This window comes from Danio rerio, chromosome 16, assembly GCF_049306965.1.
Source record: "Danio rerio strain Tuebingen ecotype United States chromosome 16, GRCz12tu, whole genome shotgun sequence".
Lineage (NCBI taxonomy): Eukaryota > Metazoa > Chordata > Actinopteri > Cypriniformes > Danionidae > Danio > Danio rerio.
This window is the reverse complement of record NC_133191.1, coordinates 56,784,233-56,801,092: the sequence shown is the minus strand read 5'-3', so window position 1 is coordinate 56,801,092 and position 16,860 is coordinate 56,784,233. Positions and strand designations below refer to the sequence as shown.

Sequence of the window (16,860 nt, the reverse complement as noted above, 5' to 3'; positions counted from 1 at the left end):
AGATGGCCTGTCCCAGGGACGCTTCGCGGTCCGTTGCCAGACTTAGCGGCGTTCTGGGCAGGGGGGCTGCCTGCTTCCGAGGTGCCCGACGCGCTCGCTTCGCCAGAGGCGTGTGCGGGGGCGGAGCAGCTCTCGTAGGCGGGCGCCTTCGGCGAGGAGCAGGTATGAATGGCACGGCGGGCGGAGCGGGCTACGGACCGCCGATAAGACATCACCCACCAACTGCTCTCTCACCGCCTTGAATTCCTGGGTGAATTCACAGACGGTGTCGCCGAACATGGCTTGGGATATGGGGAAAGTCAAGAAAGCGGACTTTGTCGACTTCGCGCATATCAGCCAGGGGTGGCGCTCCTGGATCACTAATGTGGACATCGTCCTCCCCAACGCACACGCAGCGGACTCAGTAGTCCGAAGAGCTAAGTCGGCGGCGGTGCGAAGCTCGTAAGCCTGGGTTGGACCCACCCTCGTGCAGCTCGGCCAGCGCCGGCACTAGGTAGCGCTGGTAGGTGGCTATCGCATGCAAGGCGGAAGCAGCATGGCCCGCAGCTATGTAAGCTCTAGCTCCGAGGGAGGTAGATAACTTACAGGCTTTGGATGGGAGACGAGGCGGACCCCGCCAAGAAGAGGCGCCGCGCGGATTTACCGCCATCGCGCACTGAACCTGAGGAATCGCCACATACCCCCTGGCTGTTCCACCGTCAAGAGTGGTTAGGGTGGAGGGACACGCAGCACGAGCAGAAAAAAGTGCTTTACAAGACCGCGTGAGCCTACTGTGCACCTCCGGGAAGAAGGGAACGCCCCTCTAGTCGGTCCGGCCGCGGAGCTGGGGGATAAACCATCTCCAACCCACGGCCGAAGCAGCCCGGGAAAGCACGGCTAACATGTCCGAAGGGGGCGAGCGGGTCTGAATCATCATCGGACAATGAAAGCCCACCCTCCGATGCCGCAGTGGACGTCTGGTCTTCGGTGTCATCGGGCGTAAGGGCTACCATCTGTTAGACGGATCGCTTCCCCCGCCCGAAGCTTGGATGGAGCGCTTAGAGGAGCGGGAGGTCCGCGGGCCCGTGGGCGACAGATTATCTCTCGCTGAGACCCTCAGATCTGCCCGAGTGCCCGCTGCAGAGCAGGGGACAACTGGGGTGGTTCGCCCTTTTGCAAAGGCTAGCCGCGATCTTTACTGCGCAACAGTCATGGCATTGCAATGACGACATGAACTGCCCGCGAGCAGCGCATTAACATGCTGGACCCCCCAGACATGCAACGCAGTACTCGTGCCCATCATCCGAGGACAGGAAACCACCGCATCCAGAAACGCACAGTCGGAGCGCCGTCCTGAAAAGGACGTGCTGCACGACTGTGTTGCTCTTTCTGTGAAGTTTGCAACTTTATACGCACCGCTCTGGAGGACCGGACCCAAAGAACGCCAGGCAAGGGAGAAACCCAGCTCGACCGTCTGCCGCTGCGTGTACACACTCTGGACCGGGAGAATGCTCTCGTTCGCTCAGAATCGCTGGTCACAGCAGGAGGAACCCTCATCGACTCGATCAGAAAGTCTCTGAAGCGAAAAGGATGGCGTCTGCTCGCTCCAGGTGTGCTTATATGCTGGGATAATTGGCAATGAAGTACACCTGTGCAAGCTTACGCTGCCAATTCATTGCATTCATTGGCCCGTTCAATACTCTTTCAGACAAGCGGCTTCTGAACCGAATCCTCCCATTTCGTGGATTCAATCAATCCATTCTATGGCACTGAAGTTCCCCAACCGAAGGGGAACGGCGGGATTCCCTTCCTTTCCATTACAGGTGCCATCTCTCCTCCTATGCAATCCTCAGCACAGTCAGTTCATATAGTTAGCGGTGCGTGACTGTCAGATGCGCTCCATCGTGATAAACAGATGCTGTATCCCAAGCGGATTCTGTACACATGTTTGAAGCGGAGCGAAAGTGGACACTCTGGGTTTTGGGTGCGTGTTTGAACAGACATATAAACTTAATAACAATAATAACAACAACAATAATACTAATAATAATAATTAAAGCTGCAAGCATCGATGAAAGGGACCTCGCACCCGGGCTCACTGCCGCCCGGTGGCCTCAGGATGACAGGGAACAGAGGACAGTAATAATTTAAGCTGATATATATAAAGAACCTGAGAAAATAACAGATTTCTGATACCAAACTTCCTCCTGTCAGCAGGTGGCGCTATAACTGTGACTCATTATCGGCATGTAAATGTCTTCAGAAGAGGAATCTTATTGAACGTGAATTTTCAGGCTGATTGGACATTGTTTGGGTGAGTTATAAGTAATTTCTTGTTGTCAGCAGGTGGCGCTATAACTGTAACTGAATATTGGCACGTAAACGTGTTCAGGTTCATATTACGAAACTTTCTGTTTCGTGGCGAACTCGAAGTTTCAGAGGCCACCACAAACACCTCCTTCGGTGAAAAATCTAGATTGAACATGTGAATATATAGATTGAATATAAATATATAGCTTGAGGTTTCAGATAACACCACCCAAAATTTGTGGGAGGAGTTCGTTACAATGTAAAACATGTCATTTCCTGTTGCCAGCAAATGGCGCTATAACTGTAACTGTATATTGGCATGTAAACGTGTTCAGATCAGGACTCTTATAAAATGTGTACATTTTCAGGCAGATTGGATAATGCATGCCTGAGGTGTAATAACATTGTTTCGTGGCGAATCGTCAAAGTTTGCGAGGCCGCCACAGACATGCCTTTTGGCGAAAACTCTAGATCTTCACAATTTAACATCGCCAAGGCCTTTAGATGACAAAACCCAATTTTGGTGTTGATAATAATAATAGTCATTTAATAAAGTTAAAATACAACACCTGGAAATGGCAAAAACGCCAGTTTTTCGGAGCAAGAAGTCCTGCTAAAAAATCTGACTTCCTGTTGGGTTTAAGATTTTGCCCCAAGGTACTTTTTTTCGTAGGTTTTGGCATTTTTAAGGTGTTTGCCAATTTTCGTACGTGTGCGTGACTTGTAGCTCGGGGCCAGTCCATCAAATGTGCATAGGTGGTGCTGTCAAGTCATTTGCCACGCCCACTTCCAAAACATTGAACAAACGTAAATTTTTGCCACTTCTAGGGGGTGTGCAAAGTTTTGTGATATGTTGGGCATGTTAAGACTCTCAAAATTGCAATTCATTCCGCGGAACAAGCAGAATAATAATGATAAACAGAGCAATTCCAATAGCGCCTATGCACCGTGCTCGGTCCCTAATAATGAAATTTTTTTTTAATGCTTCAACTAAATGATTGCTTAAGTCTATTTATTGCAACACTGCAACATCCTCGCTGTAAAAGGAACCTTATAAAATTGAATAAAGTCACATCAACCTTTTACCAGAAGTTTATCGTTGGCTGAAAACACTAACTGTGCATATAGACCAATGAAGATCACTGATTTTTTTTTTTTTTTTTAAGAAATCAGATTTTACACTTGCCGATTCTGTAATGGAAAGACAGTTCACTGAAAGCGATTGGGCTCGCTGAATTTTTAGATTAATAATGCACTTTTAATGCAATATTTTCTATAGAATGTTGAATGAATGAATAATTCCTTCATGCTGTCCCAACACTAATTCATTTTGTGAAACCCAGCATTTTTTACAGTGAATACCACAGTGATGGTGCTGAAAATTAGCTTAACATCACAGGAATGTTATATGATATATTTAAATGGAGCACACTTATTTTTAATTAAAATAACATTTCACAATTTTACAGCTTGGTTTGCAGTATTTGTGATCCTTCTTACAGACCCCAAACTCATGCTTTAGCTTCCCTGAACAGTTTCTGACATGCATGTGATTGACTTACAGGGGTTTCTGATGTGCCAGCTGAGTTCTGTCAGCCTCTCCAGATCTAAAAATAAAAACAGCACAAATGCAAAGTCAAACTCAATCTCTTGTGTCTGTCTACACCATCAAGATGCTGTCAGAGCGCTCTGACGTCTTTGCAAATAAGATTTTAACTTAATCCTGCTGCATTTGACACCCTAGAAAATTTATTTTTGGTTCAACAACATCTGTGTTAGATCCTACACCGAACATATTATTAAAACAAGTGTTCTTAGAAGCTGCAAGAGAAACATTTTGAACTCATCCCTACGTTTAGGTTATGTGCCTAAAACCTTTAAACTAGCTGTCATTAAGACTCTTTTTTTGTTTGATTTATTTACCATTTATACATTTTAAAAACATATCAAACAACCCTTATAGGAATAATATAAGAAAAAAATATATAAATACAAAAAATAATAAAAAAATGAAAATAATAATACAATAAAATAAAACCCAATTACACATATAATGCAGGGGAGATGTCTACATTTATACAACAGTTCTGTCTGGTTGTTGAATCTGATTGGCTGATAGCTGTTCTGTATTTTGCCAGTAACATCACACAAAGGCCTCTTCACCCATCACCTTTGTGTATTACTCCGCCCACATACAGACAGCAACAAGCAGAGAGACACTACAGTTTGACAAATATTACTGCTGTTAGACAGCAAAATGTATATTTGAGGCTTTTTTAGTCGAGAATGTAATTGTTTAGATTGCAACTATGCAGTTTATTTGTAAGAATAGTGCCTATTTTAAAGTATTTACAATTTCAGAGAGCTCGTCGGCGGCCAATAGCCTGTCAAAGTATATTAGACCAAAGACGGTTGACGTTTTCTATCCACAAGATGGCGACAGAACGGCATAATAAGCCCTTACGCTTAGAAAATTTAACAGTCTGATTTCTAACTACAGCTGATCAAATCATTATTAAACTGGTAAGCATACCAGCAAACACTCCCGTTTTTCATGGGAGTATCCCGTATTTCAGACTAATCTCTCGCAACCATCTCGTTTTTTATTTCTTCCGTGATTTCACCCAACCCCCTCTTTGGTACAGTCTGTAAACACCCCCTGGTTGCCGACTTTGGTACAGTACCCGATCACAGCGGCTGCCCAAAACCCACTGCATCCTGTCCCGGTTCTCAACAGTGTTATTTAGTGTGCTTTCACGTCTATAGTTCACTTCATTTGGTCCGGACCAAGGGTAATAAATGATACATTGTTGCATCTTCTGCCGTCTTTGGGTGGTTTTCACACCACACTGTTGGCTTTGGTCCGAACCAGTTGAAAAGAACCAAAATGCAGACATCTGACAAAATCCAAATCTCTCATTGGCCAGATGTTGTTGAACATATTTCCTAAACTGCTTATTGATTGGTCAGAATTCACGTGCGGGAAAATGCCAATGAACTCCCGCAAGTAAACAAACCGGCAGACACAAAATGTCGCTTTTTACTATGGAGGGATGACTGCTCTGACTGATTGTATCCCTGCTTTAGACAAACTATACATTTTAAGAATGAAGCGTGGCTGCGGCTGGAAAACAGTGTTTTAATGCATCGCATGTCACTTCAGGAGGAGGCGTGAATAAATTTAGCTAAACTGCGACATGGTCATCTTGCGGAAATATTACCAACGGTTCATCTGGTAACGTTAATGTTTTTCTCTCTCTCTCTCTCTGTTGGTAAAGAGCTGTCAACAAATATTTTTCCTCCATATCCCATAATGCACAGCGCATCGGCCTACGGCAGCTGGATTAGTCCAAAAGGCGCAGTACTTTTTGCGGTTGGGTCTGTTGTAGTTCGGATCATATTCTCATCACAAACGAATTACTCGAGGGTTCGTTTGAAAGTGTACCGAGACCACCTCTTCAAGCAGGTCTCAGTACGCTTATTTGGTCCACTTTTGGTGCGCACTCGAGTACGACTGCTGCATTCACACCTGCCCAAACCAACCGCACCAAGAAGGAAAACGATTTCTAGTGTGATTCAACCCAACTAAATAAGGCAGGTGTGAAAGCACCCTTAGAGACCTCACCACCGAACACCCCCCACCCCCCAGCCTCCTGAGTTTTCAGAGGCATATTGGCAGGTATGCTGGTAAGTGACATTCTAAGTCGATCTCTCTCTCTTTTGTATGTTGTAGTGCTGTATTTATACAGATTTGCTCGCATATCAGGAATGTGTGTTGTGTAAGCAGATTGAAATAAGCAAAGTCCACACGTGTTTAGCGTTTTTCCTAATCGCAAACACAACAGCAGTCTGGTAGTGATTGCGTTGTTTTTTCCGGGGTTGATTATTGTGAAATCCCGATTGCAACAGAGAAATACTGTAGACTGTAAAACTGTAAGAAGATATCTCTGTAGATGGATGGCATTTCATGTCACGTTCAGCCTTATAATCCTAAAGTGTTAACAAAATCAGCTGTTTGGTCATCAATTTAGACATTACGCTAGAGAGTCATTCAAACAGTAGCTCTAAAGTGAAGTTGGTGAAATAGTAACAGCTATTCTGCTGTTCTGGCGTCAGCTGCGGATGTGAATGAATGGCAGAAGACAGTAGTTCCTAATACAAAAGGGGTTTTTAGACTCTCCGTGTTTGATTTTCTTATTTATGTACGCGATTGTGCCGTCAAACTGTTGTATAAACGCAATATCACACTTGTAGCAGCGTATACCGCCATATTGCACAGCTACTCGTGTGATATTGCTCATTTATGCAACAATCTCAATGTTACAATTCCAGTAATACAAGATTACAAACTGATGTATTATTATCAGGAGCTAGCAAGGGTGACGAGTTTAGATCCAGCTGGAAAGTTTTAACATAAGAAAAAAGGCCTTCCAAATTTCAAGTCATGTGGAAAAACGGTATTCAAGTCGCAATAAATATCGCAAACATCGATTTTTATATTGTGCAACCTTAAAAGACATCGTTAAAAAGCTAGTTTCTATTGTTATGCCGATGATACACAACTCTCTTCATCAATTTTTAAGCTGCTCTGACACAATCTACAATGTGAAAAGCGCTATAGAAATAAAGACTGAAATGAATTTACACCTGCAATATATCCGTCACACTTTGTGCAGGGTGAAAATACACACATCTTGTTCAACACGGTTCAGGGCAAAGTGGCTGGATGAAACATTAATCAGCGGGCGGATGATGATAAAACAGTGAGGTCGCAGTGAGAAAAGACGAGTTGTGCATCAAGATTTCATGCAGAGCAGATGCACAAGGTCTTCTGCTGGTGATGATGCATTATGCAGAGCTAGAAATGAACGTCTACCATCTGCAGTGAAGGTGAAACTGGAGGAGACGTCAGGGTTTCCACTCAGCTCCGCTGTGTACAGGCCTAAATCCTGCTCTGCCGCTGCTGTGAAGGTGAGAACAGACCTGGGAGAAACCAGAATCAGCTTTATTATAATAACACTTGCTTATTAGCATGCTTATTATTAAGATATTGCCTGTTTTTTAGTACGTATATATTACATATCCAGCACAATCTTATTCTACATCCCTAAACCCAACTACTAGCTTAATAACTATTAATAAATCAGTAAATTAGGAGTTTATCAGTGGTGTAGTCCTAAAAAAAAGGTGGTGTACTATTACCCGTCCAATCCCAATTTTAAAAGTAGGCAAAGAAACGACGAAAGACTATGTTTCTTTGATTCATTGGCTATATATATATATATATATATATATATATATATATATATATATATATATATATATATATATATATATATATATATATATACACTAAACATCAGCTACCTGTAACTATTGACTTCCACAGAAGAAAAAACTAAAGCTATTATTTTTTTGGGTGAACTATCCATTTAAAAATATTAAAACAAATTTATTCTTTTTAATCCCAATTCAATTATCTGATTATATTGAGCTGTGTTTAAATGTATATGAGCCAAATTAAATATATATATAATAATATGCAGATATTCCAATAGTTTATCGATAAACACACCTTGTGCTCACAGCTGTGGTTTGCTGACTAAGGCCGTACTCACTAGAGATGCGCGGATGGGCTATTATTTCATCCGCAACCGCATCACAAAACTCATCATCCGTCCGCCATCCATCCGCACTAACATTTTCGACCAAATTTTAAAACCGCACCCGCCCGCCATCTGCTGACTGAGCTCTTTATTTGAATGGCTTATTCCTTTTTATTATTAAAGGAATGTTTCTTTATTGATTATTAGAAAATAGAGAATGACTTTAATGACATGCAGTTAATTCAAACGTGCAAGTCAATGCAGCATTAACTGACGCTTTGAAGTGACGCTAAACAATACGAGGACGTGTCGTTTCACTTGATTCAATTCCTCGGTCCTTGAGTCTTTTCCTTGCGTCCTTCCCTCGCATCCTATAGGGGTGGAAAGACGAGGAAAGAAAGCAAGGAAAGGAAACGAGGATACACAAATAAGAAATGAGAAGCACGCCTATAAAGCTCTCAGAATATCAGCAGTGAACTCCGTCTCCAATTGGCGCACAGGGACAAAAATAAATAAATAGCCTAAATTAAACGCACTGTACTGTATAATTTTTTTACTATTATAGTAGCCTAATAGAAAACGCATTTTGACACATCATTTCAACATTCAGACGAGAGCGCATGGCTTCAATGCGCCCTGCTGCGCTGAAGGAGCGCTCGCTCGCAGCACTTGTTGCTGGAATGCATAGAATTCTCTTGGCAAGGAGCTGTAGTCGTGGGAATGACTGGCCTTGTTTCTCCTAAAAGGAAAGTAGATTTTCCTCTGCTGATCCGTCTATACAGAAGTTTGTAAAGGAATACTTCTGTACTTCATCCAGAATTAGTGTATCCGATTCCTCCTCTCATTCTGTGAAGTCAGTCCTAGGCTTTTTCGTTGGTGCGCCAGCTATGTGTACAAAAACAGTACAACCGCCCACCACCCGCCCGAATATAATTAAAATTTAATTTTTCGTTACGTCATCCGCCCGATCCGCGGTTTATCTGCAGATTCCGCGGCTGTAACCGCCATCCGCGCAACTCTAGTACTTACACTAGGTACAGTTGTCTCGAACCAGGCCAAAGCACGCTTGTCCCCCCTCCCGTCTCCCCCGACGGCCCGCGCTCACACCACAAATGGGCCTCGGCACGCTTACGTTATCGCTGCTGCGCTGTTCAGTGAGAAGCGCTCTCTCACTCAGCAGCACAGTGGAGATTTCTCTAGTTATATCATTTCAGTCGTTTGATATGCAGTCAAATATTTCGCCAAACAGTCCTTAGGGATGCGGGGACACGCAGTCAGATAATTCGCCGAACAGATCCGCCACTTTTGGCGCTCATAAACAATCATAAAGCTCTCGTGCTGCAGGAATGAGGAGGTCTGCTGAAGGCGCGCAGCTGACGTGCAGTGAGGGGTTTGCGTCTTTAATAAACTACGGCAGTTTGCGTTTACTGAAGAGTAAGAATGATTAATAAATCCATATCAAACAGTCCCTTAAAAGTCACGTCTCGCTTTCAGTTTTGGGCCCAAGTGAACCGCGCTCAGGCCCACCTCTTCCAACCGGGCCAGGGCTGGCTAAGTGAACCGTGCTTGAGCCCGATTCAGCGCACTCACACTTCTCAAACGATCCGGGAAACGGGCCTGGGCACGGTACGGATGGCATAGTGTGAGTAGGCCCTATATGAAAAACAAGTTGAAAACAGAGGAGTGGAAGTCTGCTGCCGTTTTTAAATAAAAAATTTAAAGAGGACTGAGGCGGTCATTTGGGGATGTACAGTGCATGACAAAATGTTTTAGGGGGGCCGAATGGAAATATAGAAGTGCTAAAAGGACACCCCCTGCTGTTTTTTAATTTTACTTGAAAGTTTCAGCGAGACATCATTCAGTTGATTTGTTGTGATCTTTGAAAAACTCTCAGGAAATGTTCTCACAGCTGCTGCAGTCGTCAGGGTGCGGGGAATGGCGCAAATTAAACAAATGCACCAGTTGCAACAAATTAAGATGCGAGTTTAAAAAATACATTTGTTAGACAGTTAAAGGAGACGCAAACACACATAAATTAGGGAAGTCTAATCACCAAAACAAGTGAGTATACCAAGGGTATACGCAATTATTGATCCTCAGAAGTGGTAATACCCAAAAAGCTTGTGGAAAAAAGTAGGCATACTGAGTATACGTGCGTATAGCAAGGACTACACCAGTTTTTTGAGCTAGTTACTGGTTTGTTAATAGTGTGAATTGTACCTTAACATAAAGTGTGACCAAAAATATATATGCCTCCAAAACAAATGACTAACAAAGTTCTCATATCGTGAAATGTTAGCTAAAGAGCTGTTTTTCTGCTTAGTTATCATTTATATAATAATGATTACAGACTGTATACTAACGTTTTGCTTTGTGCCTGTACAAATCTTTTATAAATAAAATATGATAATAAAAAAGTCTAATGTAGGGTCGATTTAGGTTGACATAAAGGTGATGTTTTGGTTGTAAACAAAAGTGTATTTCATTATTATTCTGTATGTTTAAAACCAGCAGACTATACTACGCATTTCACATGTCATGTACTTACTGTTATTCTAGTATCTGCTTAATAATAATAATAATAATAATAATAATAATAATAATAATAATAATAAATAACTAATAATAATCATTCATTAATTTTTTTTCTTGTCGGCTTAGTACCTTTATTAATCTGGGGTCGCCACAGCGGAATGAACCGCCAACTTATCCAGCACATTTTTACGCAGCGGATGCCCTTCCAGCCGCAACCCATCTCTGGGAAAAGAATAATACAAAAAAGAGTGACACGGTGGCTAAGTGGTTAACACTGTTGTCTCACAGCAAGAAGGTCGCTGGTTCGAGTCCCAACTGGGGTCAGTTGGCCTTTCTGTGTGGAGTTTGCATGTTCTCCCCATGTTGGCGTGGGTTTCCTCCGGGTGCTTCGGTTTCCCCCACAGTCCAAACACATGCGCTATGGGTGAATTGATTAACTAAATTGGCCGTAGTGAGTGTCTGTGTGTGTGTGAATAAGTGTGTATGGGTGTTTCCCAGAACTGGGTTGCGGAAAACATATGCAAAACATATGCTGGAATAGTTGGCGGTTCATTCCGCTGTGGCGACCGCTGACTAAAAAAGGGACTAAGCCGATTGAAAATGAATGAATGACAATAAAAGAAGACCTGTTGTTTTTGTTCTCCAGTCGGGCTCGTCCGGCATCAATGGCTTTTCCATAGTTTTTATTCCACCTAAAGACTCCTTCATCAGTGCCATCAGGAGCTTCAAAACTCAGAAATATGAAGCCGTCATTATCAACCCCGATCTCCATCTCTTTGGTTCCTGTTGGCAGACATGTGCTGTACTGTAAAAAAAAAATCTTCCTGCATTTGGATTACATTAACTTTTCCAGTCATCTCAACTTAAATCAGTCAAACTACCTTATATATTATGTTAAACCATGTATAGCTTAAAAAAAGGTTATTGAAACCTGATTAATGTATTAAATTAAGTTAAAGGTGACCTATTATGCCCCTTTTTACAAGATGTAAAATGCGTCTATGATGTGCCTAAAGTGTGTGTGTGTGAAGTTTCAGCTCAAAATATTACACACATAATGTTTTATAACTTTTTGAAACTTGACCCTTTTAGGCTTGATGCGGTATTGGTGACTGTCACTTTAAATTCAAATGAGGTTGTGCTTTCTTCAAAAGAGGGTGGAGCTACAAATGCCTATGTTTCAGCATAGTGGCAGATTCAAAAACAGCACTGATGTCCTATGCTAATGAGAGAGAGATGGGCACTAGTGGGCGGGGCTTTCCCCCTCTGATGACACGTACAAAGGGGGAATGTCAATCAAAGTGTTTCTGCAGACTGATTTAATCAAGTGTGATCATAAACAACAGAATTAATTAATTGTTGACCATTAGAAGCTGGTTATGTTCATAGACTGTCACCACACAACTGTGTTTAAACCCCTTATAAAAGTGATTTCTGCATAATAGGTGCCCTTTAAAGTAACATAAAAACATTTATTTTGATATAATGTTTTAACAATGTAAAGTAAAAACAGTTGTCTGTAAACGAAGAGTGTAATCATCATGCAGATCTGACCTGTTTTAGTGTGTGCTCTGACAGGCTCAGACGGGACCGAGCACATGCCGACTCCAGCATCATTAACAGCACACACACGCAGACGGTACGTCTGACCCGCGCGCAGATCACACACCTGACCATCAGTCACACAAGAACAGCTCAGTCATCATTCAAAGCTTTTTCTGGAACAGACGCAAATGTAACTATTACATGCTGAATTAATATTATTATTATTCATATTATTATTGTTTTGCAATCAAAATTCTTTGTTTTTCATGTGATTGTCAATTTAGAGATTCCGGGTTACTCGAATAATGTTTATTTTTTAGACTAATGGAAAGAATTTTAATGACATTTAAGAATGGAAAGATGTCAATTATATAAACTGTATCTATATTCTGATACACACGCACACACACACGCACACACACACACGCACACAGGCACACACGCACACACGCACACACGCACACACGCACACACACACACACACACACACACACACACACACACACACACACACACACACAGTTTTTTCCAATCTAATTGGACACTTATTGCATGCAACACACACAATATTGTTTTATTCTCATTAATACTTGAATTATTAACACCAAACTTTTCAGTTTTCCCTATTTATCATCTGACCACACACACGCCAAACTTTACAACTTTATTTCAGTCTATGTTTTGTTTAAACTTCCCACTTTTATTCCAGTCTTTATTCTGATTACATATGTCAAACTTTATGATTATATTGCACTCTATATTAAGATTACATAGATCAAACGATACAATTTATTTCCTGTCCATATTCTGATTACATATGTCAAACTTACATTTCTTCCCCATCTATAATCTGATTACACACCAAACAATAAGTTTTATTACAGCCTATATACTTAGTACATATGGCAAACAATACTATTTTATTTGCATCTATACTTTGATTATATTCAACTTTACAAACATTAGTTTATTTCTCCATCTATTTTTTACCATACCCTAACATACTTTATTCCAACAGGGGCGCCCCCAAGGGGTGGCCGTGTGTAAACTCTGGCCAACCCTGTGGCCACCCCAATATGAATTTGCTTCAGATATTATTAATTTAAATGTACTTACGTAAATTCACAATATTTCAATAAATAAATTAATAAATAGCAGCCACCTAATTATTGTTAATTGATTGGTGCCATAGCGGATTCACTGACCCTCCCCATCGTCGATGACAGCACGCAAACACCTTCAATAGACGGCAATGTCAGTTTAATATTTACCTTAAGGTACATCAATAGAAGAAGCTGCATTAATAATATTGTGGCTCAAAAAGGAATATGGATAAATTATATTATTAGGGTCTGTATAGTGTGTGTGTGTGTGTGTCTACAGTTATTATTGTGTTACTGTTGTATTTGTTTGTTTTATTAATTAATTAATTAATCTTCATTAATTTTAGACATGGCATATACTGTATGCTGTACAATAAAAGTATGTGAAAAAGAACTGAAAAGTTATTTATATATAAGGGTTTTTAAACTAAATATTGATTTTTATTTGACACATGCTGAATTATTTCAAGGAATAAATTGCAAAATTTCAAGAGTCATTAATTAAATGAATTAAAACCACATTATTTAATTTACCAGAAACAAAAATAGAATTACACTGAATTCATTATGTTTTACTCCAAGATTTGGTGTGGCATCTTCTGGCCACTCATAAGAACATTTTCTGGGGGCGCCACTGTATTCCAATCTATATTGTAGTTACAAACTCCAAACTTTACACTTTTATTCCAATCTATATTCTGATTACAAAGTCAAACTTTACAGTTTTATTGCAATCTTTATTAAGATTACATACATCAAATGATACAATTTTATTCCTGTCTATTTTCTGATTACATACTTAATTTTACATTTCCCCCCTCATTTATATGCTGATTATACACCAAATGTTACAGTTTTATTCCAATCTGATTAGGAATACATATGTCAAATGACATTTTCTGTTCCCTGTATACATTCTGATTACATAGCACAAACTTTACATTTTTAACCAATCTATAATCTGATTACACACCAAACTTTACACTTTTTTTCTAATCTATATTCAGATTACATAGTCTAACTTTATGGTATTATTACAATCTTTATTCTGATAACATACAACAAATATTGTTTTTATTACAATCTTTATTAATTTAATATTTAATTTATTAATATTATTATATATGTCAAATGATAATTTTTTCCCCTGTCTATATTCTGATTACAGACACCAAACTTAAAATTGTTCCCCATCTATAATCTGATTACACACCAAACTTTACACTTTTATTACAATCTATGTACTTATTACATACAGCAAACAATACCATTTTATTCCCATCTATAATTATTATTTTTTAATAATAATAATAATAATTAATTTTTATATAAATAATAATAATAATAATTCTAATCATTTTATTACCATCTATTTTATTCCCATCTGTAAAGTTGTACATAAAGTATAGATGGGAATAAAATGGTATTGTTTGCTGTATGTAAAGTTGTACTTTATGTACAACTTTACAAACATTTTTTTTTTTCCCCATCTATATTTTACCATACCCAAAGATATTTTGTTCTAATCTATATTGCGACTACAGTGCATACGCTAAACTATACAGTTTTATTCCAATCTATATTATCATTACACTCAATGGCCACTTAATTAGGCACACCTTAGTAGTACAGGGTTGGACCCCCTTTTGCGTTTAGAACTCCCTTAATCCTCATATTGGACGTGTTTTGTGTCCAGAGATGCTTTTCTGCAGACCTCGGTTTTAACGAGTGGTTATTTGAGTTACTGTTGCCTTTCTGTCAGCCGGAACCAGTCTGGCCATTCTCCTCTGACCTCTGGTATTGACAAGGCATTTGCGCCCACAGAACTGCCACTCAATGGATATTTCCTCTTTTTCGAAGCATTCTCTGTAAACCCTAGATATGGTCGTGCGTAAAAATCCCAGTAGATCAGCAGTTTCTGAAATACTCAGAGCAGCCCGTCTGGCACCAACAACCATGCCACGTTCAAAGTCACTTAAATCCTCTTTCTTCCACATTCTGATGCTCGGTGTGAACTGCAGCAGATCGTCTTCAACCATGTCTACATGCCTAAATAACTGCTGCCATGTGATTGGCTGATTAGAAATTTTTGTTAACAAGCAATTGGACAGGTGTACCTAATAAAGTGGCCAGTGAGTGTATAATCTGATTGCAGTTTACTCCTATCTATATAGTGATCACATGCGTCTTTAAAGTTTTTTTTTCTTCCAATTCAAATATTCTGACCACACTATACATTTTTACGTTTTTATTCCAATCTAAATTTGGATTAAATATGTCAAAAAGTTTGATTTTATTCCCATCTATATTACATTAATATGCAGCAAGTTTCACAGTCTTATTTCAATTAATATTCCCATTATATATGGCAAACCTTGCATTTTTCTGCAGTCTATATTCTGATAACATGTGCCAAAAGTAATTTAATTCCTGTCTTTATTCTGATTATGTTCATCAAACACACCAATTTTATTCTTAACTAATTCCTGTACTTGCAATGTAATGATTGTTTTTACGTAGTTTAAAATTGTATAAAGTTTCGTGTTGTGAAAATTAGACTAAAATTAAACAACAAAATTAGACTGCACATCAATTCATATGATTAAATTCTGAACTTTGCACAAGAAGGGAAAAACAGAACAAAACAGACCTTTAGGTGAGTTTCTGTCACCAGTTCTCTTGTCACGCGGGTCCAACCCTCAGACTCCGCCCCCTCACTGATCTCCACTATATAGCCAGTGATCTCTGATTGTCCCTTGTAAAGAGGCTCCGCCCACAGCAGCACCAGAGAGTCACGTCTCACTTCTCTGAACTCCAGATCATAAGGACAGCCTGCAAGATAGGATTATTTATATTCATACGTATATGATCATTCATATATGATATTATATGTAATTATTACACATTCATACTGATATCGAGCATCATTGTTTATTCATGTTGCTATATTTTCTGCAACTTTTTGTCAATACTTGTTATCGTGATTATTTATTTCTCTTATATTTACAGTTCTTTATTTGAGCTGTGCTTATCATCTAACACACATATACCCACATGAGAAAAAAATATAGTATTTTCAAGTAAATGCTATTGTTTTTAAACCATAGAATAGTAAAGTGCATTATACTGTATATATTATAGTATATACAAAACTGTTAATGAATGGAGTATAACTGCCTATAGTGATCTGATAAACTGTATTTAATACTGTAGTATACTTCAGTTTTACTACAGTGAACTGTGGTGTTTTGTAGTAAAATAGACCCTAGTTGTAGAAAACTACTGGCTCATTTATTTATATTAGTATAGTTGTTGTGTTACAACAGCAACTATAGAATCACCACAACAGATCAATTACTATAGTTGTTGTGTTACCGCAGCTACTATAGAATCACCACAACAGTTCAATTACTACAGTTGTGTTTCCATAGCAACTATAAAATCACCACAACAGATCAATTACTATAGTTGTGTTACCATAGTGACTATAGAATAACCACAAATCAATTACTATAGTTGTTGTGTTACCATAGCAACTATAAAATCACCACAGCAGATTAATTACTATAGTTGTGTTACCATAGCGACTATAGAATCACCACAACAAGTCAATTGGTAGAGTTGTTGTGTTACCATAGCGACTATAGAATCACCACAACAGATCAATTACTATAGTCAGTGTGTTACCGCAGCAACCATAGAATCACCACGACAGATCAATTACTATAGTTGTGTTACCATAGCAACTACAGAATCACCACAACAGATCAATTACTTTGATT

General features: G+C 39.6%; 1 protein-coding gene across 1 annotated transcript in view; it reads right to left on the bottom strand.

Annotated features, from left to right (window-relative positions):
* myom3 (myomesin 3) overlaps window positions 1–16,860 on the bottom strand; it is a 126,835-nt gene that overhangs the window by 26,281 nt on the left and 83,694 nt on the right. Inside the window, exons 20-24 of the mRNA XM_073925535.1 lie at window positions 15,729–15,910; window positions 11,985–12,099; window positions 11,057–11,213; window positions 7,166–7,272; window positions 3,852–3,896 (exon numbers count right to left, since the gene is read on the bottom strand). Coding sequence (XP_073781636.1) covers window positions 3,852–3,896; window positions 7,166–7,272; window positions 11,057–11,213; window positions 11,985–12,099; window positions 15,729–15,910 — 606 coding nt within the window. The remainder of the gene's footprint in view (window positions 1–3,851; window positions 3,897–7,165; window positions 7,273–11,056; window positions 11,214–11,984; window positions 12,100–15,728; window positions 15,911–16,860) is intronic.